At 35.7% G+C, this 22,441-nt stretch overlaps 1 protein-coding gene across 1 annotated transcript in view; it reads left to right on the forward strand.

The window, feature by feature from the left end:
• Positions 1-22,441, forward strand: part of AGPS (alkylglycerone phosphate synthase) — a 135,731-nt gene that overhangs the window by 105,733 nt on the left and 7,557 nt on the right. The window contains exons 18-19 of the mRNA XM_065880596.1: positions 9,496-9,595; positions 11,875-11,932. Of these exons, the coding sequence (XP_065736668.1) occupies positions 9,496-9,595; positions 11,875-11,932 (158 nt within the window). The remainder of the gene's footprint in view (positions 1-9,495; positions 9,596-11,874; positions 11,933-22,441) is intronic.

Below are 22,441 nucleotides of genomic sequence, written 5' to 3' on the forward strand. Positions count from 1 at the left end.
TGATTAAATCAGTGGGTATGGAATATAGGAATGAGTGGAGCCAGAAGATCCAAATGAAGATTAACTTGTTGCTTTCTAATAGATCTTTCTGTGATAATGGAAATGTTCTGTATCTGCCCTATCCAGAATGATAGCCACAGCCACATGTGGCTGTTGAGCTGTTGAAATGTGGCTAGTATGACTGTGGAATTGAATTTTAAATTTTATTAATTTCCAATAATTTAAATTTAAAATGCCACATGTGGCTAGTATCTTCCATATGGGACAGTTATAATCCATATTGGAGCACAGTTAACTGATGATTTTGTCATCTCTTACTTAAATAGCAGAAGCCCCAAAGGAGGTTTTCTTAAGAAGGGGCACTTTGTGTTCAATCTTTTGATATTAATTTTCTCTGTGAACACCGGAAGATTAAATGTATAAAGATTGAATTGAGCATTTGACTTCTCTACAAAAGTTATTGAATTAATTAGAATAGAGAATAAAGGGAAATTAGGACAGATCATGAGAAGGGGAACCTTAAAGTAAATGATACAGTACTAATCTAGCACTTTAAAATTTATTGAACATTCTGTATTATATAACTGCTTCTCTTTTTTTCTCTGTGTGTGTGGTTTTCAGGGATATAACTCCAATATTTAGAAACAAAAAACTTACAATATAAGCATGAATAAAAGTTAGGTAATTTTCGAATTAACGTAGTATCTTTATTGTTAAGTGCTGGACTCTGAAACAGCAGTTGTGCTTCAGCACAACAGCATTTCTGTATATTTCTATTCATAATGATTGTTCTTTTGATTAGCCTGGAACCACTTGATATCAGCCTAGGAAGGCAGATCTGGGCCTTCCTGCTACTGCATCACCATGGCAACTTCCTGCTTAGTTTTTAAATTTCTTTATTTTGTAACGTTGCGTGTGTCTAAAGAGTGAAAGCACTGTTCCGCTATTTATTAGGAATTTAATCTCTTGGAGCTCTAAGTTTATCATTAGTAAAGTAGTGGTAATATATCTCCTTGAAGGGACTGTTGTAAGAATGAAATGAGAAAGCATATAAAGGGCTATATAAATGGCATCGTATGTATTATTGTGACGTAGTTACATGAAGGTTGAGGTAGACAATCCATACTAGTATTAGTATGGAAAATTTGGATATTTGTTTTTCTTCCTTAATGACAAATTCTCATGAAGGCATCCAATTGTTAGGCCCTCTTGATATGTTGACAGAGCATGATAATTTCTGTATATTTGCTTTGCAAGACTAGAAATACTTATGTACTCTTTAAACTGGAATCTCTTCTGTGATTTTTTTCCCCCTTTTTTTACATTCTCCCATCTTGTACTTTCCTATTACCATATTATGTTTCTTAATTCTACTTGTTGCCCCATAGGGACAGATACCTTTTAAAATTTGCTAGATTGTGCTTTCTTTTTTCTTTTTTTTAAATACTGAATATTATTTTTTTTTCATTTTTAAATTTTATTTATTGTTTTATATAGCAGGTTCTTATTAGTCATCAATTTTATACACATCAGTGTATGCATGTCAATCCCAATCGCCCAGTTCATCACACCACCGTCCCCCTTTGGTGTCCATATGTTTGTTCTCTACATCTGAGTCTTTCCTCCCTTGGTATCCATACGTTTGTTCTGTACATCTGTGTCTCAATTTCTGCCCTGCAAACCGGTTCATCTGTACCATTTGTCTAGGTTCCACATATATGCATTAATATACGATACTTGTTTTTCTCTTTCTGACTTACTTCACGCTGAATGACAGTCTCTAGATCCATCCGCATCTCAACAAATGACCCAATTTCGTTCCTTCTGATGGCTGAGTAATATTCCATTGTGTATATGTACCACATCTTCTTTATCCATTCGTCTGTCGATGGGCATTTAGGTTGCTTCCATGACCTGGCTATTGTAAATAGTACTGCAGTGAACATTGGGGTGCATGTGTCTTTTTAAATTATGGTTTTCTCTGGGTATATGCCCAGTAGTGGGATTGCTGGATCATATGGTAATTTTATTTTTAGTTTTTGAAGGAACCTCCATACTGTTCTCCTTAGTGGCTGTGTCAATTTACATTCCCACCAACAGTACAAGAGGGTTCCCTTTACTCCACACCCTCTCCAGCATTTGTTGTTTGTAGATTTTCTGATGATGCCCATTCTAACTGGTGTGAGGTGATACCTCATTGTAGTTTTGATTTGCATGTCTCTAATAATTAGTGATGTTGAGCAGCTCTTCATGTGCCTCTTGGCCATCTGTATGTCTTCTTTGGAGAAATGTCTATTTAGGTCTTCTGCCCATTTTTGGACTGGGTTATTTGTTCTTTTAATATTGAGCTGCATGAGCTGTTTATATATATTGGAGATTAATCCTTTGTCCATTGATTCATTTGCAAATATTTTCTCCCATTCTGAGGGTTGTCTTTTCGTCTTGTTTATGGTTTCCTTTGCTGTGCAAAAGCTTTTACGTTTCATTAGGTCCCATTTGTTTATTTTGTTTTTATTTCCATTACTCTTCCATTATTCATTAGGAGGTGGATCAAAAAACATCTTGCTGTGATTTATCTCAAACAGACTTCTTCCTATGTTTTCCTCTAAGAGTTTTATAGTGTCTGGTCTTACATTTAGGCCTCTAATCCATTTTGAATTTATTTTTGTGTATGGTGTTAGGGAGTGTTCTAATTTCATTCTTTTACATGTAGCTGTCCAGTTTTCCCAGCCCCACTTACTGAAGAGACTATCTTTTCTCCATTGTATATCCTTGTCTCCTTTGTCATAGATTAGTTGACCATAGGTGCGTGGGTTTATCTCCGGGCTTTCTATCCTGTTCCATTGATCTATATTTGTGTTTTTGTGCCAGTACCATATTGTCTTGATTACTGTAGCTTTGTAGTATAGTCTGAAATCGGGGAGTCTGATTCCTCCAGCTCCGTTTTTTTCCCTCAGGACTGCTTTGGCTCTTCGGGGTGTTTTGTGTCTCCATACAAATTTTAAGATTTTTTGTTCTAGTTCCACAAAAAATGCTATTGGTAATTTGATAGGGATTACACTGAATCTGTAGTAATTGGGTAGTATAGTCATTTTCACAATATTGATTCTTCCAATCCAAGAACATGGTATATCTCTCCATCTGTTGGTATCATCTTTAATTTCTTTCATCAGTGTCTTATAGTTTTCTGCATACAGGTCTTTTGTCTCCCTAGGTAGGTTTATTCCTAGGTATTTTATTCTTTTTGTTGCAGTGGTAAATGGGAGTGTTTCCTTAATTTCTCTTTCAGATTTTTCATCATTACTGTATAGGAATGCAAGAGATTTCTGTGCATTAATTTTGTATCCTGCAACTTAACCAAGTTCATTGATTAGCTCCAGTAGTTTTCTGATGACATCTTTAGGATTCTCTGTGTGTATAGTATCATGTCATCTGCAAACAGTGACAGTTTTACTTCTTCTTTTCCGATTTGTATTCCTTTTATTTCTTTTTCTTCTCTGATTGCTGTGGCTAGGACTTCAAAAACTGTGTTGAATGGTAGTGGTGAGAGTGGACATCCTTGTCTTGTTCCTGATCTTAGAGGAAATGCTTTTAGTTTTTCACCATTGAGAATGATGTTTGCTGTGGGTTTGTCGTATATGGCCTTTATTATGTTGAGGTAGGTTCCCTCTGTGCCCACTTTCTAGAGAGTTTTTATCATAAGTGGGTGTTGAATTTTGTCAAAAGCTTTTTCTGTGTCTATTAAGATGATCATATGGTTTTTATTCTTCGGTTTGTTAATATGGTATATCACATTGATTGATTTGCATATATTGAAGAATCCTTGCATCCCTGGGATAAATCCCACTTGATCATGGTGTATGATCCCTTTAATGTGTTGGTGGATTCTGTTTGCTAGTATTTTGTTGAGGATTTTTGCATCTATATTCATCAGTGATATTGGTCTGTAATTGTCTTTTTTTGTAGTATCTTTGTCTGGTTTTGGTATCATGGGTGACAGTGGCCTCATAGAATGACTTTGGGAGTGTTCCTTCCTCTGCAATTTTTTGAAACTGTTTGAGAAGAATGGGTGTTAGCGCTTCTCTAAATGTTTGTTAGAATTCACCAGTGAAGCCTTCTGGTCCTGGACTTTTGTTTGTTGGAAGATTTTTAATCACAGTTTCAATTTCATTACTTGTGATCGGTGTGTTCATATTTTCTATTTCTTCCTGGTTCAGTCTTGGAAGGTTATACCTCTCTAAGAATTTGTCCATTTCTTCCAGGTTGTCCATTTTATTTGCATAGAGTTGCTTGTAGTAATCTCTTAGGATGCTATGTACTTCTGCGGTGTCTGTTGTAACTTCTCCTTTTTCATTTCTAATTTTATTAATTTGAGTGCTCTCCCTCTTTTTCTTGATGAGTCTGGCTAATGGTTGATCAATTTTATTTATCTTCTCAAGGAACCAGCTTTTAGTTTTATTGATCTTTGCTAGTGTCGTGTTTGTTTCTATTTCATTTATTTCTGCTTTGATCTTTATGATGTCTTTCCTTCTGCTAACTTTGGGTTTTGTTTGTTCTTCTTTTTCTCGTTCCTTTAGGTGTAAGTTTAGATTGTTTATTTGAGATTTTTCTTGTTCTTGAGGTAGCCTTGTATAGCTACAAATTTCCCTCTTAGAACTGCTTTTGCTGCATCCCATAGGTTTTGGATCATCGTCTTTTCATTGTCATTTGTCTATAGGTATTTTTTTATTTCCTCTTTGATTTCTTCAGTGATCTCTTGCTTATTTAGTAATGTATAGTTTAGCCTCCATTTGTTTTGTGTTTTTTATGTTTTTTTCCCCTGTAATTGATCTCTAATCTCATAGCGTTGTTGTCAGAAAACATGCTTGATATGATTTCAATTTTCTTAAATTTACTGAGGCTTGATTTGTGACCCAAGATGTGATCTATCCTGGAGAATGTTCTGTGCGCACTTGAGAAGGAAGTGTAATCTGCAGTTTTGGTATGGGATGTCCTATAAATTTCAATTAAATCTATCTGGTCTATTGTGTCATTTAAAGCTTCTGTTTCCTTATTTATTTTCATTTTGGATGATTTGTCCGTTGGTGTAAGTGAGGTGTTAAAGTCCCCTACTATTATTGTGCTACTGTCAGTTTCCTCTTTTAGAGCTGTTAGCAGTTGCCTTATGTATTGAGATGCTCCTATGTTGGGTGCATGTATATTTATAATTGTTATATCTTCTTCTTGGATTGATCTCTTGATCATTATGTAGTGTCCTTCCTTGTCTCCTGTAACATTCCTTATTTTAAAGTCTATTTTATTTGATATGAGTATTGCTACTCCAGCTTTCTTTTGATTTCCATTTGCATGGAATATCTTTTTCCATCCCCTCGCTTTCAGTCTGTATGTGTCTCTAGGTCTGAAGTGGGTCTCTTGTAGACAGCATATAGATGGGTCTTATTTTTGTATCCTTTCAGCAAGCCTGTGTCTTTTGGTTGGAGCATTTAATCCATTTACGTTTAAGGTAATTATCGATATGTATATTCCTGTCACCATATTCTTAATTGTTTTGGGTTTTTGTAGGTCCTTTCCTTCTCTTGTGTTTCCCGCTTAGAGAAGTTCCTTTAGCATTTGTTGTAGAGCTGGTTTGATGGTGCTGAATTCTTTTAGCATTTGCTTGTCTGTAAAGCTTTTGATTTCTCCATCGAGTCTGAATGAGATCCTTGCAGGTAAAGTAATATTTGTTGTAGGTTCTTCCCTTTCATCACTTTAAGTATATCATGCTACTCCCTTCTGGCTTGTAGAGTTTCTCCTGAGAAATCATTTGTTAACCTTATGGGAGTTCCCTTGTATGTTATTTGTCGTTTTTCCCTTGCTGCTTTCAATACCTTTTCTTTGTCTTTAATTTTTGCCAATTTGATTACTATGTTTCTCAGCGTGTTTCTCCTTGGTTTTATCCTGTATGGGACTCTCTATGCTTCCTGGACCTTGGTGGCTATTTCCTTTCCCATGTTAGGGATGTTTTCGACTATAATCTTTTCAAGTATTTTATCTGGTCCTTTCTCTCTCTCTTCTCCTTCTGGGACCCCTATAATGCAAATGTTGTTGTGTTTAATGTTGTCCCAGAGGTCTCTTAGGCTGTCTTCATATCTTTTCGTTCTTTTTTCTTTAGTCTGTTCCGCAGCAGTGATTTCCACCATTCTGTCTTCCAGGTCACTTATCCGTTCTTCTGCCTCAGTTATTCTGCTATTGATTCCTTCTAGTGTAGTTTTCATTTCAGTTATTGTATTGTTCATCTCTGTTTGTTTGTTCTTTAATTCTTCTTGGTCTGTGTTAAATATTTCTTGCATCTTCTCGATCTTTGTCTCCATTCTTTTTCTGAGGTCCTGGTTCATCTTCACTATCATTATTCTGAAGTCTTTTTCTGGAAGGTTGCCTATCTCCACTTCATTCAGTTGTTTTTCTGGGGTTTTATCTTGTTCCTTCATCTGGTACATAGCCCTCTGCCTTTTCATCTTGTCTGTCTTTCTGTGAATGTTAGATTGTGCTTTTGCTGGGTACGACAACAAAATTCTTACATGAGATGTGAGGAAAGCATCTTTCTTATACTGTAACTGTTCATGTCAATCAGAAGAGTATCCTTGAAATAGTCTTTTATGCTTCTTTGTGGGAGAGACATGGTTTGAAGAACATTTTAGGAAGTACTAAGTCAAGTGAGTGTATTAACATCTTTTAGAACAAGTATATTTGGGGTAGAATGTAAAGGCTTAAAATGTGGATTTTAGAGATTATTGGCTGGGCATTCGATATATCTGAAGGAGGGGAAAAAGGGGCCTTGTTCTGTTTAATAAAAAACTTATAACATGGTAATGCTACTGGTAGCTTAGTGACTGATCTTGGAGAGAAGCTTTCCAAATTAAAGGAGTAAAAATGTACCTATTCTTTTTTTTTTTTTTAATTTGGACATATCTTTAAAAATGAACCTTTTATCTTAAAGTTGTTAAACCGCAAGAAAAAAAAGTGTATTTATTTATATTATCACCTAAGTTGATACTTAGTTCTTCTCTTGACAATCTGGTCTGTCAAGCCTCTTATTATTATAAACTGAAAACAAACAGGCCCAATAATCCAAAAGTCATTTGTTAATAGTAAAATCTGAAACATTTAAAGTAATAGAATCTATTTCTGTGTAGTAGAGGATTTTTTTATTCTTTTGCTTTGTCAAGTGACAGCTTAACAGATATTATCCTGTCTTCCTTCTTCTGCCCTACCTCTCTATTCAGCATCCCTTGAGACTTCTCCCCCTTCATTATGAAAATACCATTGTGATAAACCACTACTTACTGAAAGTTATTGGGAAGTAATATATTCTGCCTTAGGACACCTTCTGTAACAATACTTAAGTCTTGGTTCTTTAGAAGGTACTTACTTATAAGGCCTAAGGATCTTCATTATGTATTGTATTGCAGGTAGATAGAATTGGTATACATATTCTGAATTGATATGTCATTTATTACATAGCTGTTTTTTTAAGAAGGATTTTCTGATAAAAGCCTAATGCTCAGCTTCTGTGATCATCTTATAAAACCAAAGTTTAGAATGTGCAAAGTCTAAGTTAATTGAATGATTTTGCTAAATAGGAGTTTTATATATAGTTTTTATAGCATATACTTGATTAACGCTTAACTGTAGTTTGATTTGATTAACGGTGACTAAGGAGATTATTCTGTGTTGAGTATAAATGTTGAATGTGTGAGATGTAATTTTTAAACCAGGTTTTTTAAAAAAGCTATTCTGAAATTAATTTAAAATAGTTATAGATCTCATTGAAATCAGAGATCCCAAGGAAAAGAATTCAGCTGTAGGATGCATTTATTAAGTTCATTTATTTCATTTCTGTCTTTTAAAAGGTACTTTGTATATTGGAATAGGAATTCTAACCCTAAATTTTCTGAGGAAGTTTTGTGGGAAGGACTTCCTAGCCAGTGAGTCTAACATAAGTACAGTACTCCAAAAAGTATATAGCACAAAAATTTTTTAGAAATTAAAGAATAATATAATGACTTTGGCAGCCACACTTTCTCTTGTCCAGATGATTTTGGAAGACATTAGTGTTTAAGTGTCTTAAATGATAGAATTGATCTATTAAAAGGTATTAGTTCTGTCACTTTCTGAAATGACCCCAGATTAAGGTTTTCCAAAAAACGTTATTTCTACTTTGTTTGAGATACTGATCACTCAAGCTTTGTTGTAATTTTAGAAGCCTCCTTATCTACTGAAAACTGAATTGTGTAATATAGCTCCTGGATTTGTTGGAAGGTGGCAATGTTCTATTAATATTTAGTTATATTTTCTATTTATTGATATTAATGATTCTCATATGAGTAATGTATATTTTACTAATTGCTGTAAACTCATTTCATTCATGTATCTTTTAAATTTATTTAAATTTGGTTATTCATAGTGATAGTGCCCTTGCAGTTAACATGGTTTTCCAATTTTTCTTAAACTTTGTAAATCTGGTAGTTAAAATGTAAACATTCAAGGGATCTTTCTTATGGGTGAATTAACACTAGAAGAAAAACACAGCTGGCAAATTGACAGTAGCATTGTTCATTTCTTCTGTTCTGAGGCACCTAACATTTGGCCTAAAAGGCCATTAAAATTTTGGATTAGATTCTGTTTGTATTGTGTAGTAAAAAAAAGTATTTCCTCTGTATTTGCTCTTTCTGTTAAATTAAATTCTTTGTGGGAACCTTTGTAAATTGCATTCAGAGATTTGACTGTGATTACCTTGGCTCCCTTTTAAATGCTTCACCTAATTACATTTTGAAAGCCCAGATATATATCATGTATATGATTTATTAATCTAACATTCTTGATACCTTTTGCAAATACTACATATACAACATGCACACATATGGGACCTAGAGTGTAAAACCTTCGGAGATACTCTCTTAAGGCCGTGTCATTCAATTTGTTTTCAAAGTTGTTACTAATAATGTGAACTTGGTGAAGGTGCTGTGTTTTACCCAGTCTGATCATTTTTGGTATTTGAACATTTTTCTTGTTTTCTAGTTTTAAGTTCTCATATGTATTTCTGTTAACTTTGAGGAAGCTTAGAAGACTTACAATGGATCACCAAGTTCCATGTAGTCTGTTCTGGGGCTGTCTATAACTGCAGTATACTTTGTTAAAAAAAAGTCCCTTCTGAGGAAGTGGAATTTTGTTTATTTCAGGCCAGTTGGAGGAATATTTACATTGTCTTAAAATTTTAAAAAATTGTTGGGGTAATAGTCCAGACTTACCAAAAATGTTATAAAAATAGTACAAGTAGTTCTTAGATATCCTTTATCCAGCAAATCTATTTTCCATCCAAGGAGTAAGAGGGTGGGTAGAGAATGAGATTATGGCTTAAGCAAATCATTCAAACAATCTTGTCTTTAAGTTTCTAGATGTTAAATCTGATTTCACTTAAAGCCTTGTGGGGGATTTTTTTGTCTGTTTGTTTTTTAGGGTGACTCAGACTTACGATGCAGGTGCATGTATCTATTTCTACTTTGCCTTTAACTACAGGGGAATCAGTGACCCACTGACTGTGTTTGAACAAACCGAGGTAATTTTGCATACGTGAATATAGCTCTTACATTCTTTTATTAATTTAAGTAAACTTTACTATCAATTTATGAATTTTAGTTTGACTGTCTTTAATAACTTGGGGTTTACCTGGTTGATAGCCCATAGAAATGAGAAACATAATTTTTACACTGGATTGAATACTGAATTAGAAGTCTAAAATTCATGTTCTCTATACATATTACAATTAATATTCTAAAATTAATATTCTGTTGCCTGTGATTCTTTGGATATTACTTATAGTACATAATACCTGATTAAATTAAATAACAGAAGACTATATGGACCCTTGATATCACTTCAGCAGCCCAGCCAGCTCCATATGGTGACTGCTTTTGAGGTCAGCAGCTCTAAAGCTCTTGGCCTATGTTGCTGTAATTTCCTAATTCTAGGTTTATAATTATTTTGTTTGCTTAAGTTATATGTAGGCCTTTGAGGTTCATTTGCCAGCAGCTTCTATCACATTTCTTAAATGACCTTAAGCGTCTAATTTTTATAATGCCTTCTGTTTGATAGTCAATATTTCTGATGACAAGTATGCCTAGAGTTGAAGAAACAGACTAGACTGTGGAGGAAGCAGGAGGAGACTGGGGTTTGTTAAAAATAAAACCTCAGGTGTCCTAGTGTTAACTCTGTTGCCTGCCTGCCAAAGGTAGTACCACAAGGTGATTTTCAGTGGCACACTTTTAGACCCAAACCACAGGGTATGGTTGGCTCCCTCTTATGCCTCCTTTTAAAAAAAAAAAAACAAAAAAAAACAGCTTTTCTGAAGTATAATTGAGATATAGTAAACTGCACATAATATGTACGGTTTCATGGGTTTTGACCTATGTATGCACCTGTGAAACTGTAACCCCAATCAAAATAATGAACATATCCATCATCCTCAAAAGTTTGAGTCCTGGGCTTCCCTGGTGGCGCAGTGGTTGAGAGTCCGCCTGCTGATGCAGGGGACACGGGTTCGTGCCCCGGTCCGGGAAGATCCCACATGCCGCGGAGCGGCTGGGCCCGTGAGCCATGGCCGCTAAGCCTGTGCGTCCGGAGCCTGTGCTCTGCAATGGGAGAGGCCACAACAGTTTTGGTGTTGCCCTCTGGCTACCCAAAGGCTCCTTCCCTATAGTACTACAAAAATGAAAGTGTTCCTTCTTTCCCAAGCCAAACAGCCATTCTCTAAGTGCTGCTGGTTTCAAGTAGTTATTGCTTTACATAAAATAATTTGTTAGATGACATAGTCTCTTCGAGTAGGGCTAGCATATGTATGATTCATTTGAAAAACCCTAATTTCTCAGTGATGAGGGTTCTTATAAATTACTTTGCAATGAGATGTGGTCCATCTGTCCTTCCTGAAGGGAGGGCCTCTTCTACTGTGGCCTAACTCTGATGGTTTATACACACCCAAGTAATTCTAGGAGGTTCAAGGCACTGTAGGGATTTTACCTCATATCTGTTATATACTCATGAATTGAATGTAATTCCAGTTTCTGTAACCCTTCTTTCACCCTGTACTTCAGTCATTCTGTACATTGCTTTAAGTGTTTATCTTTCTAACCTTATTGCTCTTTAAGGAGCCTAGTTGGAGCCTAACATGTTAAGAGGATAAAACAAGGTGTTTTTTTTCACACTTAGATATCCATAAGCCTGAGAAGTAATTTGTCCCAAGGCATTGACCTAAGAAATGTTCTCCATAAGGGTTTTTACCATTAATCCCTGATAGCTTTGTAAGTAATCTTGAGTCTTATGCCCACTGTATGATATTAGGTGAGTAATTTAACCATCCAAGCCTCATTTTCTTTATCTGTGAAATAGGAGTAATTGAAATTATTCCATAAGGCTTTAGTGAAAATAACTGAGTAATTCCAGGTAAATTGCTTAGTACTTTTCTGGACATACCATCTACAGTCAATTAATGTTTGTTGGTATAGTGAGATGTTTACTTCAGAGTAGGACCGGACTCCTCACAAAACTTTTTTTTTTTATTGTTATTAATCATTTAGTGCTGATGAATTGGTCATTTTGCCTTCTTTTTCTTTTCTAGAATCTTGATGTAACAATTGTAGACACTGCGACTATTCACTAGAAAAAAACTTATAAAGCTAGGCTGCATATTTTAATTGCTCTTTAAATACAGTTAACCTAAGAGAAAGGAAAATTAGGCTTCTCCTTTATTATTTAACCCAGAAAGTATGTATCTCCTTTGGGAGTTGGGTCTTACTCTTTCACCTCAAAGTGATCTATTTGTTGTTTTGTTTCCAAATACAGGCAGCTGCTAGAGAAGAAATCCTCGCTAATGGAGGGAGCCTGTCGCATCACCACGGAGGTATTCTTTTTTGGGGGTAGAATTTCTAATATTCCTACTGTTTAAAATATTTGGTTTGATACAGTGCTAGGGGGAGTCATAATATGAGTAATTTGAGAGCACTAGGGCTCTCTTTGAAGTTGTTACGTCTGTCACTGAGGTTGCCTGTGCTGTGGTAGTAACTGACAGAAGCTTGATTTGACAAGCCTGCCTAGATAACAGAACCTAGACAGCCTTCTGAGTTCTCAGGAACTTCATGTTACCCAAGATAGCCCAGCAAGCCTGGGAGGTATTTGACCATTAGAGCAAAAATTTTTAAAGGGGGAAAAAGAACCTACCTAAATGTTTTTTGTTTTTTTAAATAAATTTATTTTATTTATTTTTATTTTTGGCTGCGCTGGGTCTTTGTTGCTGTGCGCAGGCTCTCTTCAGTTGCAGCAAGCGGGGGCCACTCTTCATTGCGGTGCGCAGGCCTCCCATTGCAGTGGCCTCTCCTACTGGGGAGCACGGGCCCCAGGGGCGTGGGCTTCAGTAGTTGTGGCACGCGGGCTCAGTAGTTGTGGCTCGCGGGCTCCAGAGCGCAGGCTCAGCAGTTGTGGCACACAGGCTCAGCTGCTCTGTGGCATGTGGGATCCTCCCAGGCCAGGACCCGAACCCATGTCCCCTGCACTGGCAGGCAGACTCCCAACCACTGCACCACCAGGGAAGCCCTACCTAAATGTTTTTCATCCACTATTGGAATGTAGCTAAAGTCAGTTGTACTATATATTGAATAGCTGTTTGTTCTGCCCATCCAAAATTCAGCAAATTAATCAAGGCGGGATATGAAAAAATCTTTTCAAGATTTTAATGCTGTTTTAGTCTTTCTTTTTTTTTTTTTTTTTGCGGTACGTGGGCCTCTCACTGTTGTGGCCTCTCCCGTTGCGGAGCACAGGCTCTGGACGCGCAGGCTCAGCGGCCATGGCTCACGGGCCCAGCTGCTCCGCGGCATGTGGGATCCTCCCGGACTGGGGCACGAACCCGTGTCCCCTGCATCGGCAGGCGGACTCTCAACCACTGCGCCACCAGGGAAGCCCTAGTCTTTCTTTTTGATCATTGTAGTATTTTTATTGGCGAGTTGATCACATCAGTAATAAAAATTATGATATATCTACCTATGTTATATCTACCTAGACATATCTACCAGTGTTTTTAATATATCCCTCAATATAAATTGGTGCCTAGAAAATATATGTGTAGATTTTTTTAATTAAAAAAATTTTTTTAGGGAAGTGCATGAAGATAAATGACCACTGAATTTAAAAATTTCAGCTTATACTCCTACTCTGGATTCTCCATATCCCTGTTTCCCTGTTTGATTTTCCATCATAGCATTTAGCATTATCTAACATGCTATATATTTATACTAGTTGAGATTAGCTATCTCCTCCTACTGGTAAGTAGGATCCATAAGGACAGGGATTTCTGTTTCATTTCTGTGTACCAGCACCTAGAACAGTGCTTGGCCCCAGTCAGCCCTCCATACATGTTTGTAGGATGATTGAAAGAATTTTGGTAGAAAACAGAGTGGGCTGTGGAGGATCTGTGTTCATATGACATTATTGCAGGCAGGCCTGAAGAAGATTGCTAATGTGGATGAATGAAATAGACAATTCCCAGCATCATTGTATCAATTTAATCTTTTGCATTCCCTCTACTTTTTCTTAACCTCCACAAATAAATTTCTAACTTAGCTGACTGATAAGCATTAAAGTGAATGAATTTGTTCTTTTCCTCCTTTTCCTGTTTATTACCTTTTGATGGAGATTCTAATGAATGCTAGAATGACAAAAATGAAGAAGGGAAGAAACTGGATATTAGAAACGTCTCAAGTGAAATTAAAAACTTTTAATTAATCTAAAAGTCTAAACCTAATTTTGGAACTGTAAACATGAGGTATTTCATAAAGGTGCTTAGAACTTTAGCACCTTCCTTTAAAATGTTCAGAAAGCTATATACTTTATTTTAAATCTTTTTTGTATATTTTATTTTAGGATGCCACTATATTACTATGTAATTTACAAGTATACTTGTAAAATTACATAATATCATTAAGTAATATGTTCTTCATTCTAAATTGATTTCATGGAGGGAGGAAACAGAATAATTTAGCTATAATTAATTATTTGAAGAAAAAAAGAATTTTCCTTCCATAGCCAACAATTTTGCCTTTTGGTACATGTCAGCAGCCAACAAGTGTACTTTTTCCTTTAAGATCAGGAACTGTAGGAGCTATGTTTGTGATAGTAAATATGAGAGAGATGTGATTCTGCAAGAGGGTAAGAATAGCCAAATCTTGTACTATATAGAAAGAAATAGAGGCTTAATTGTTATTTAGATAACTGGGTTATATGAACTAATTTCCTTAATTGTGAGAGGATGTTCTTCGTTTACTTAAGCTTTACAGTGAGATAAATTCTACAGAAGTTATGGAAATGACCAAATGACCTGCAACATTGTGGAGGAAAGCCAAACCAACGCTTTTTTTTCTTGCTAATGACACTTTACTCCTTTAGGATCTATGAGGATATTCAGGTCCCACCAATAGTGTCTATATGTGAGATGCTGAAAGTTTAGTATGGCAGAAGTGTTGACAATACTTATTCAGGTACACCCCAGACACTGAGAGCTTCTTAGCAGGCTCTAACATAACCTACATAAACATACTTGAAATAATGTATGTGTGAAGCTGTCATTACAGGAGAAAAAAAAAATACACACAAATTTAAAATAATAAAGAGTTCAGTAATTCTAGTACAAATTTATTTGAGACTAAGACTTTATTTGTGAAAGCTGTGGTTAATAATCTGTTTTATTATTCAGTAAACAAATAGAAATTAATTTAAAGAATAGTTGAAAAGATATAAACCTTAATTAACCAAAAGATCATGATTATTCAATTCTTGATTCCAAAGCAAAAAATATAAATAGCTCCTGGGATATTTTTGATACCAGGTATGCCTAATGCCTTTTTTTTTTTTCTGCGGTACGCGGGCCTCTCACTGTTGTGGCCTCTCTCCCGTTGCGGAGCACAGGCGATGCGCAGGCTCAGCGGCCATGGCTCACGGGCCCAGCCGCTCCACGGCATGTGGGATCTTCCCGGACCGGGGCACAAACCCGCATCCTCTGTATCGGCAGGCAGACTCTCAACCACTGCGCCACCAGGGAAGCCCCCTAACGCTTTTTAGTATTGTTGTATAATATGTTTTCCACATTATAAATATTACTGGTCCACTAGGCAATAGGATTTCAAAGAATGGTAGTCCTTGCCTTGAAGGATCTTACAATCCAGTAAAGTAAAATATTATAGCATTTCAAAAGGCTGCTGATCAAAACTGGTAGGTTTATGATATCATCATATTTTAACCAAGATAAGAGTCTCCCATTTTCTTTGAAAAGCACTCAAAAGGTGACTTTAATAAACATGTAAAGGCTATAGATGTTAAAACATCAAAGAGAAGGAAGATAAAATAAGGAAAGGAATTAACATTTATAAAGCTGTAAATATTTGCTAGGTGCTCTGCATGACAGTCTCCTTTAATCCTGATCAAAATGCTGTGGAGTAGATATTGTTCCTGTCTTTCAGATGAAGATATATTAAGCCTCTGAGTGTACAGTAACTTCAAAGTATCAGCAATAGTTGTTAGTGCCAGAATTTGAGTTTGAACTCAGTTCATCCTGCTTCAGGGTCCTTGTCCTCTGACTTAAGAACATAATAGTGAAAATAGGCCAAAAGCTAAAAAGATTGAAATTGAAAGCCTTTGAAAAGAGGCACATGCATTTAAAAGTATATGAGAAGAAATACTAAACATTAGTCTTTCTCTTTTAAAATATAAAACCTGTTTCTTTAATTTTGACAGTAAGTTAGTTGCTTGTCCTGCTTTAGATGTTAAAACAGAAATGAATGAACATTTAAATTTCCTCATCATAGCTATTTCATTGTTTTCTCAGTTCTTGCACGTAAGTCAGTTTGACTTTCTGGTTGTTTTTATACTTCCTGATTATAGGTTTCTAACATGTCAGCAGTATCAGGTAATAAAACAAATGCAGGTCAGATCATGTTACAGTAAAACTCCTTGTATAATTTATGTGCATTTTCAGGTTCTAGGCTTATAAGCCTTTTTTTGTTGAAGACTCCAAGGTTGAAGAAATAATTTAATTTTAGAAATTATTAACTTGAACTTGAATGTAGCAAGGTTTGATTGCATATTAATTTATTGAGAGGTTCTGCCTCATTTAAATAGGAATCTTTTATTTCTATCACATTTCTCATATTTTTTATTTTCATGCAGTCAAAAATATGACTGTGTGTAAACAAATTCTGAACCACTTGGATTCCTCTATGGCTTAGAAAAAGAAACTAGGTAAGCCTGAATACAAAATATATTTCGTATGTGCTGGTAAAATGAAGACGCTTTCCCTTTGCTAGGTTGTCTTCTAAACCGCTTTATAAACACTGGCGTGCTCCAGGGCTCAGCCCAGAGCCAGTTCGTTCCTCCGTGTTTCCTCACTCCCTCAATGATTACTTCAGTCCCAGGACTTAAAACACCATCCTTATGCTGACGACTCCCAAATACCAGAAGGGATCACCACCACCACCCTAGTTCAAATCACTGTTTTTTCCTGCTGGGACAATTGCAGCCTCTTAATTGGTCTGTCCACCTTCACTCCTGTTCCCCTGCTCTTGTCTCTCTTGCTGCCCAAGTAATCTTTTTAAAACTCAGTATTTTCTCCTCACATTCAGAATAAAATCCAAAGTCCTTATGAGGTTCTTCAAGGATATACATTGTGTGTTTTATCTCTCTGTCTTCATCTCTTACTACTTTTTCCCTCTAGCAGTAGTGTCCTTGCTATTTCTCAGACATATCAACCCTCTTCCCCCCTTCAAGGCGTTTGCTATTTATTCCGTCTCTTCCTGATGTTCCTTCTCTTGTTTTTTCCCCCCCAGATATTTGCATGGCTCACTTTCCCATCATGAAGATCTCTGATAAAAATGTCACCTTCTTAGAGGCGTCTTCCCTATTCTCTTGTATAGTTTATGTGTTCCTCATTCGAATAAGTTCAATGAGGTTACTGACTGTATCTTGTCCGTCACTGTGTTCCCCAGTCCCTAGAACAGTGACTGGCTGTTCTACATAGAAGTAGATGCTCAATGAATATGTTACGTGTGTAGTTAAGTGCCCAAGCGCTCACAGAATTTGGGGCAATTTTGCAAATTCTCAAACATCTCTGAATTTTTCATGTTAGAATGGCATTAGTCTCCTTGCTAATTTAGCTTCAAACGTTTAATAATCAGGCCTTGTTTGAATATAGGGTCATGTTTAATCCTGAAAAGGCTCAGTTTATTCCATAATATTTCTGAGAATGTGTATTAGCAGAGTCAGTTATTCTGTGGAAAAGTAGGGTAAAATAATGTGCCTTTCACTACAACTGCCCAACACCAGCCATTTTGGTGTTCTTCCGTAGATGTATTATATGTGTAAGATTCCATTTAAGCCTTTATCTTAAAACAAATGCAAGTTTGAGAGGCTTACAAACAGAGGGGAAAAAACATAGGCTTTGGAATCAAATCTGTATTTGACTCTTGGCTCTGCACTTAACTACCTGTGTGACCTTAGGGAAATAACTTCTCTGAGCTGCAGTTTTCTCATCTGCAAAATGGGAATAGTACCTACCTCAGATTATTGTAACACTTAAGTGTGATAATGTATGTAAAGCATCAGAAGTGTCCTGCATATAGTAGGTGCTTAAGAAACAGTAGTCTTCTAAAAAAATAAAAGCAGTAGACAGCACCAAGTGAAACTCTGGTTTGTATTCTTAACCCCCTACTCTAACCATTGAAGAAAGGGCTATAGTTTATTTGAAAAAGACCCATATATTCAAGGAATATAATTCAACAATTGTCTTAACATTTTCATCTATAACCTGCAGTTAGTCTCACCCTATAGGAGGTTCTGTTACAATCTGTATGAAAGAGCAGCATAATTGGTAACAAAATTTGCTATAAAAAATGTCTATTTTCATACATGCTTCTCTGCTTAAAGTTAATCATCTAATTTGTAAATTTCAAATATCCTGTGCTATTCAGTATAGTTTCATAAAGCAGAAATCTTCCCATATAAATTTTAAATAGAATGGGTTTAATTATCCTTCTAAAGTTAATAATAGAGCTCTCAAAAGATTGCTTTTTATATGTGTAGAAAAGATTTTCCTTAATTTGCATCCTGAACTTAAAACTCAAGGCAACCTCATAGGAGCATCTTTAGTTACTGACCTTCAGGCAGTATCATGACATTCTCAGTACCATTTTTGAGTTCAAAAGTAGAAGGGCTGGGGGTTGGGAGAGTATTGATGCAGTTTCTCTTAGAGGGTTTGGCCTGTAATTTTGATTAATAACAGTTGCTTTCACTCTCTGGAAACAGACAGGCTGGTTTGTCTGCCTACAATCATGCTGTGATAAATGGAGCTATTTTAACTCTGGTTTTGTGTATCAAAGAAAACAGATGTAGTCTGGAACTGGAGGCTATAGGAAATATAAAGCCTGCTTAACTTAATCTTCATAGTGCTTGTTTTTGTAACTGACGAGCTGGTCAGTTTAAACAGCAGCGTTTATGTCAGCCATATATTTAAATTTCAATTTATGACTTAAGTTTTTAAGTTGTTCATCTGCTAAAATTATACCTAAGGCCTTGTCAGGAAGTTAAAAACCTTGATTAAATATAACCAGTCTTAGTTTAAATATTGATGTCTTTACCTAACCAAAATTATTTCCTATTGTTCAGAGAATAATTATGGGGTAGCTGCTCTTAACAGTTTTTGTGGTCTTAACATAATCCAATAGTATCAGGAACTTTAAAAGTAAAAAGAGACTACTCAAAATAATGAGCAAAAGATCGGCTTTGTTAAAAACCTATAGTGTGAAATAAAAGACATACAGATTGGAAAGGATGAATGAAACTATTCCTGTTTATAGATGACATGATTGTCTTTGTAGAAAATCTGCCCCCCACCCTAAAAAATCTACTAGAACAAGCTCAGCAAGATCGCAGAATACAAGAGCACACACCAAGATCAATTGCATTTCTATATATTAACAACAAGCATATAGAAACTGAGATTTAAAATGCAAGTACCATTTACATATGCTCCAAATTAGACATTTAAATTAACAAAATATGTACATGCCTATGCATAAATCTAATAAAATATATACAGGATCTGTGTTCTGAAAATAACAATGCTGATGAAAAAAATCAAAGATCTAAATAAATGGAGAGATGTGTTCACGGATTGGTAGAAAACGACATGGTATAAAGATGTCAATTCTCCCTAGATTGATCTACCTATTTAATACAATTGCTTTCAAAATTTCAGAAAGATTTTTAGTAGATGTAGAAAAGATTATTCTCAAATTTATATGGTAAGGCAAAGGAACTAGATGGCTAAAACAATTCTGAAAAAAGAACAGAGTCATAGGAATCAATTTACCTGATTTCAAGACTTATAATATACAGTCATCAAGACTGTGTGGTATTGGAGGAGTGACATATTGATCAATAGAACAGAATAGAGAGCTCAGAAATAGATCCACACGAATATGTCCAACCAATTTTGACAAAGGTATAAAGCAGTCCAGTGGAGGAAGTATATAGCTTTTTCACCAAATGGTGCTGGAACAATTGGACATTGATAGGTTAAAAAAAAAAAAAAAAAAAGAACCTTGATCTGAACCTCACACCTTATGCCAAAATTAACTCAACACAGATAATATACTTAAATGTAAAACATAAAATAATAAAACTTTTAGAAAAAAAACAAGACAAAATATTCAAGATCTAGAGTTGGGCAAAGAGTTCTCAGACTGTTCCCCCAGAGTACAATCCATTACAGGAAAAATTGATAAATTGGATCTCATCAAAATTAAAAATGTTTGCTCTGTGAAAGACTGCTAAGAGGATGAAAAGTTAGGCTACAGAGTAAGAGAAAATATGTGCAAACCACATATCCAATAAAAGACCTATATCTATAATATATAAAGAACTCTCAAAGCTCAATAGTAAAATACAAACAATTCAATTAGAAACTGGGCAAAAGACATAAAGAATCATTTCACTGAAGAGGATATACAAATGACAAATAATTACATGAAAAGATGTTCAACATCAGTAACCATTAGGGAAATGCAAATTAAAACCACAAGAGAAACCACTATACACCTATCAGAAAGCTAAAATAAAAAAATAGTGGCAGTGTCATGCTGGCAAGGATGTAGAGAAATTAGATCAATCATACATTACTGGTTGGAACATAACGTGGTACAGTCATTCTATAAAAACATTTGGCAGTTTCTTATAAAATCAAACATGTAACTGCCATTCAACCCAACAATTATACTCTTGGGCATTTATACCAGAGAATTGAAAACATAAACCTGTATATGTATATTCAGAGCAGATTTACTCATAGTAGTCCCAAACTGGAGTAAGCTCAGGTGTCCTTCAACCATTAAATGGCTAAACTGTGGTACGTCTATACCATGGAATACGACTCAGCAGTAAGGGGAAACGAACCATCAACGCATGCAGCAGCTTGGATGAATCTCCAGGAAATTATGCTGAGTGAAAAAAAGCCAATTCTGAAAGGTTGCATTCTGTGTGATAGTATTTCTATAACATATCTGAAATGACAAAATTAGAGAAATAGAGAACAGATTGGTGGTTTCCAGGAGTTGGGTGTGGGGCGGGGATGATTATAAATAGGCAACACAAGGATCCTTGTGGGGATGGAAATGTTCTGTATCTTGACTATATCAGTGTCAATATGCTGGTTGTGATTTTGGTCTTTTGATAGCTACCAGATGAGTATAGCCTTTCCAATATTGAATCTTTATCAGATTACCATAAGGTAGCAGAAAGTTTGTTTTACTCTTAATTTTTTTTCCTTCAGTTTCTTCTTTGTTATTGGCTTTTTCTCACAAAACTTAAAGTTGATTATAATATTTTTCCACTGAAGCAATGTTGTAAATAGTGAGATTCTAAGACCAGACTGTAAAAGCCAATTTAATCCATGATGTAACTGAGCATTTAACTATTTCAGCTATGTCATAGGATGAACAGATTTGAGAGCTGACAGAAAATCTGTTGTAAGAATGTATTGTTCCCTGCTTCTTCCTACCCTTGCAATTATAGATGCCCAGTCCCAGACAAAGGGCAGGGACAACGTTGTGTTTGCCATCTCTTACCTTGTGCTATATATACCTGTAGTAACTTCCAGCTTCAGGTGTATTTTCTCAGCCACTAGGAGAGAGTAGGTGGCTTGGATAATACCACTTCTCTTTGGACCTCTAAAGAGAACTTTTTCTCCCTAGCAATTTTATGACCAAGACTCTTCTAAGTGCTAGATGTTAGTCTCAGAATACCTCTACTACATTATTATATTGTTACAGAATAATTAACTTTTTATAGTCAGTTTCAGGTGATTAGCAGACAGTTAATCCTAATAGATATTTTCAAGTGTAAGATCTGTTAAAAGTAACTTTAGGTAAAGTTAATTTTTAATGTTCTGTCTTTGGTGTCTAACATAGAAACCACTAGAGTACTTGTGGCTATTTAAATTTAAATTAATTAAAATGAAATAAAAATGTATTTCCTCATTTGCAGTAGCCACCTTTCAAGTGCTTGATATCCACATGTGGCTAGGGGCTACTGTGTTAAATACCGCAGATACAGAACATTTCTATCGAGACAGGAAGTTCTACCAGACAGTGCTGTGAAGCTTTATTTCATATATATTTTCACACATTGGCTGGGAAAATGGCCCACAAATATGGCTTAAAAGTTTTTTTCAGTAGATATTAGATTCAAGTCTTTAGGAGTTAAGTTCTGAAATAAACTAGCATTTGTCATTAATGGTAGGTTTTCTCAGAGTATAACTTCTGTCTACCACTTTTTCCAGAATTTCTTTCAGTTTGGTCAGTAGCCTCAAATTTAGAACAAGGTCACCTTGCTATAGTAAAAGCCATTCACTGCTAATCCAGTTGGTTGTAGCAGTGAAGATATGTTGCTTTTATGGAAATTGTTTGGGTTCCTAGGAGACAGACCTTTGGAAACATATAGTCCGAGATTTCTTGGTCTTGTCACTGTTGACATTTTTTACTAGATTCTTTGTGTGGGGGCCGTCCTGTGCATTGTAGTATGTTTAGCAGCATCCCTGGCCCCTGCCCACTAGATGCTGGTAACATCGCCCCAGTTATGACAACCAAAAACTTCTCTATACATTGCTTAGTGTCCCTTAGGGTGCAGAATTGCCTCTGTTGAGAGCTATTGGTATACTCCAAAGGCTCCTAGAGATTTGAAGGAAAAGAGAGTTAGGTTCTGTGACATACCTTCTCCTATCTTAGTTAATATAGAATAGCTCTGAGTATATCCAAGAAATAGTGTCAGAATATAGGGAATGCAAGACAGATAAAACCAAAGGAAATTAAGGAAACCC

This window comes from Phocoena phocoena, chromosome 7 (genome assembly GCF_963924675.1).
Source record: "Phocoena phocoena chromosome 7, mPhoPho1.1, whole genome shotgun sequence".
Classification (NCBI taxonomy): Eukaryota; Metazoa; Chordata; class Mammalia; order Artiodactyla; family Phocoenidae; genus Phocoena; species Phocoena phocoena.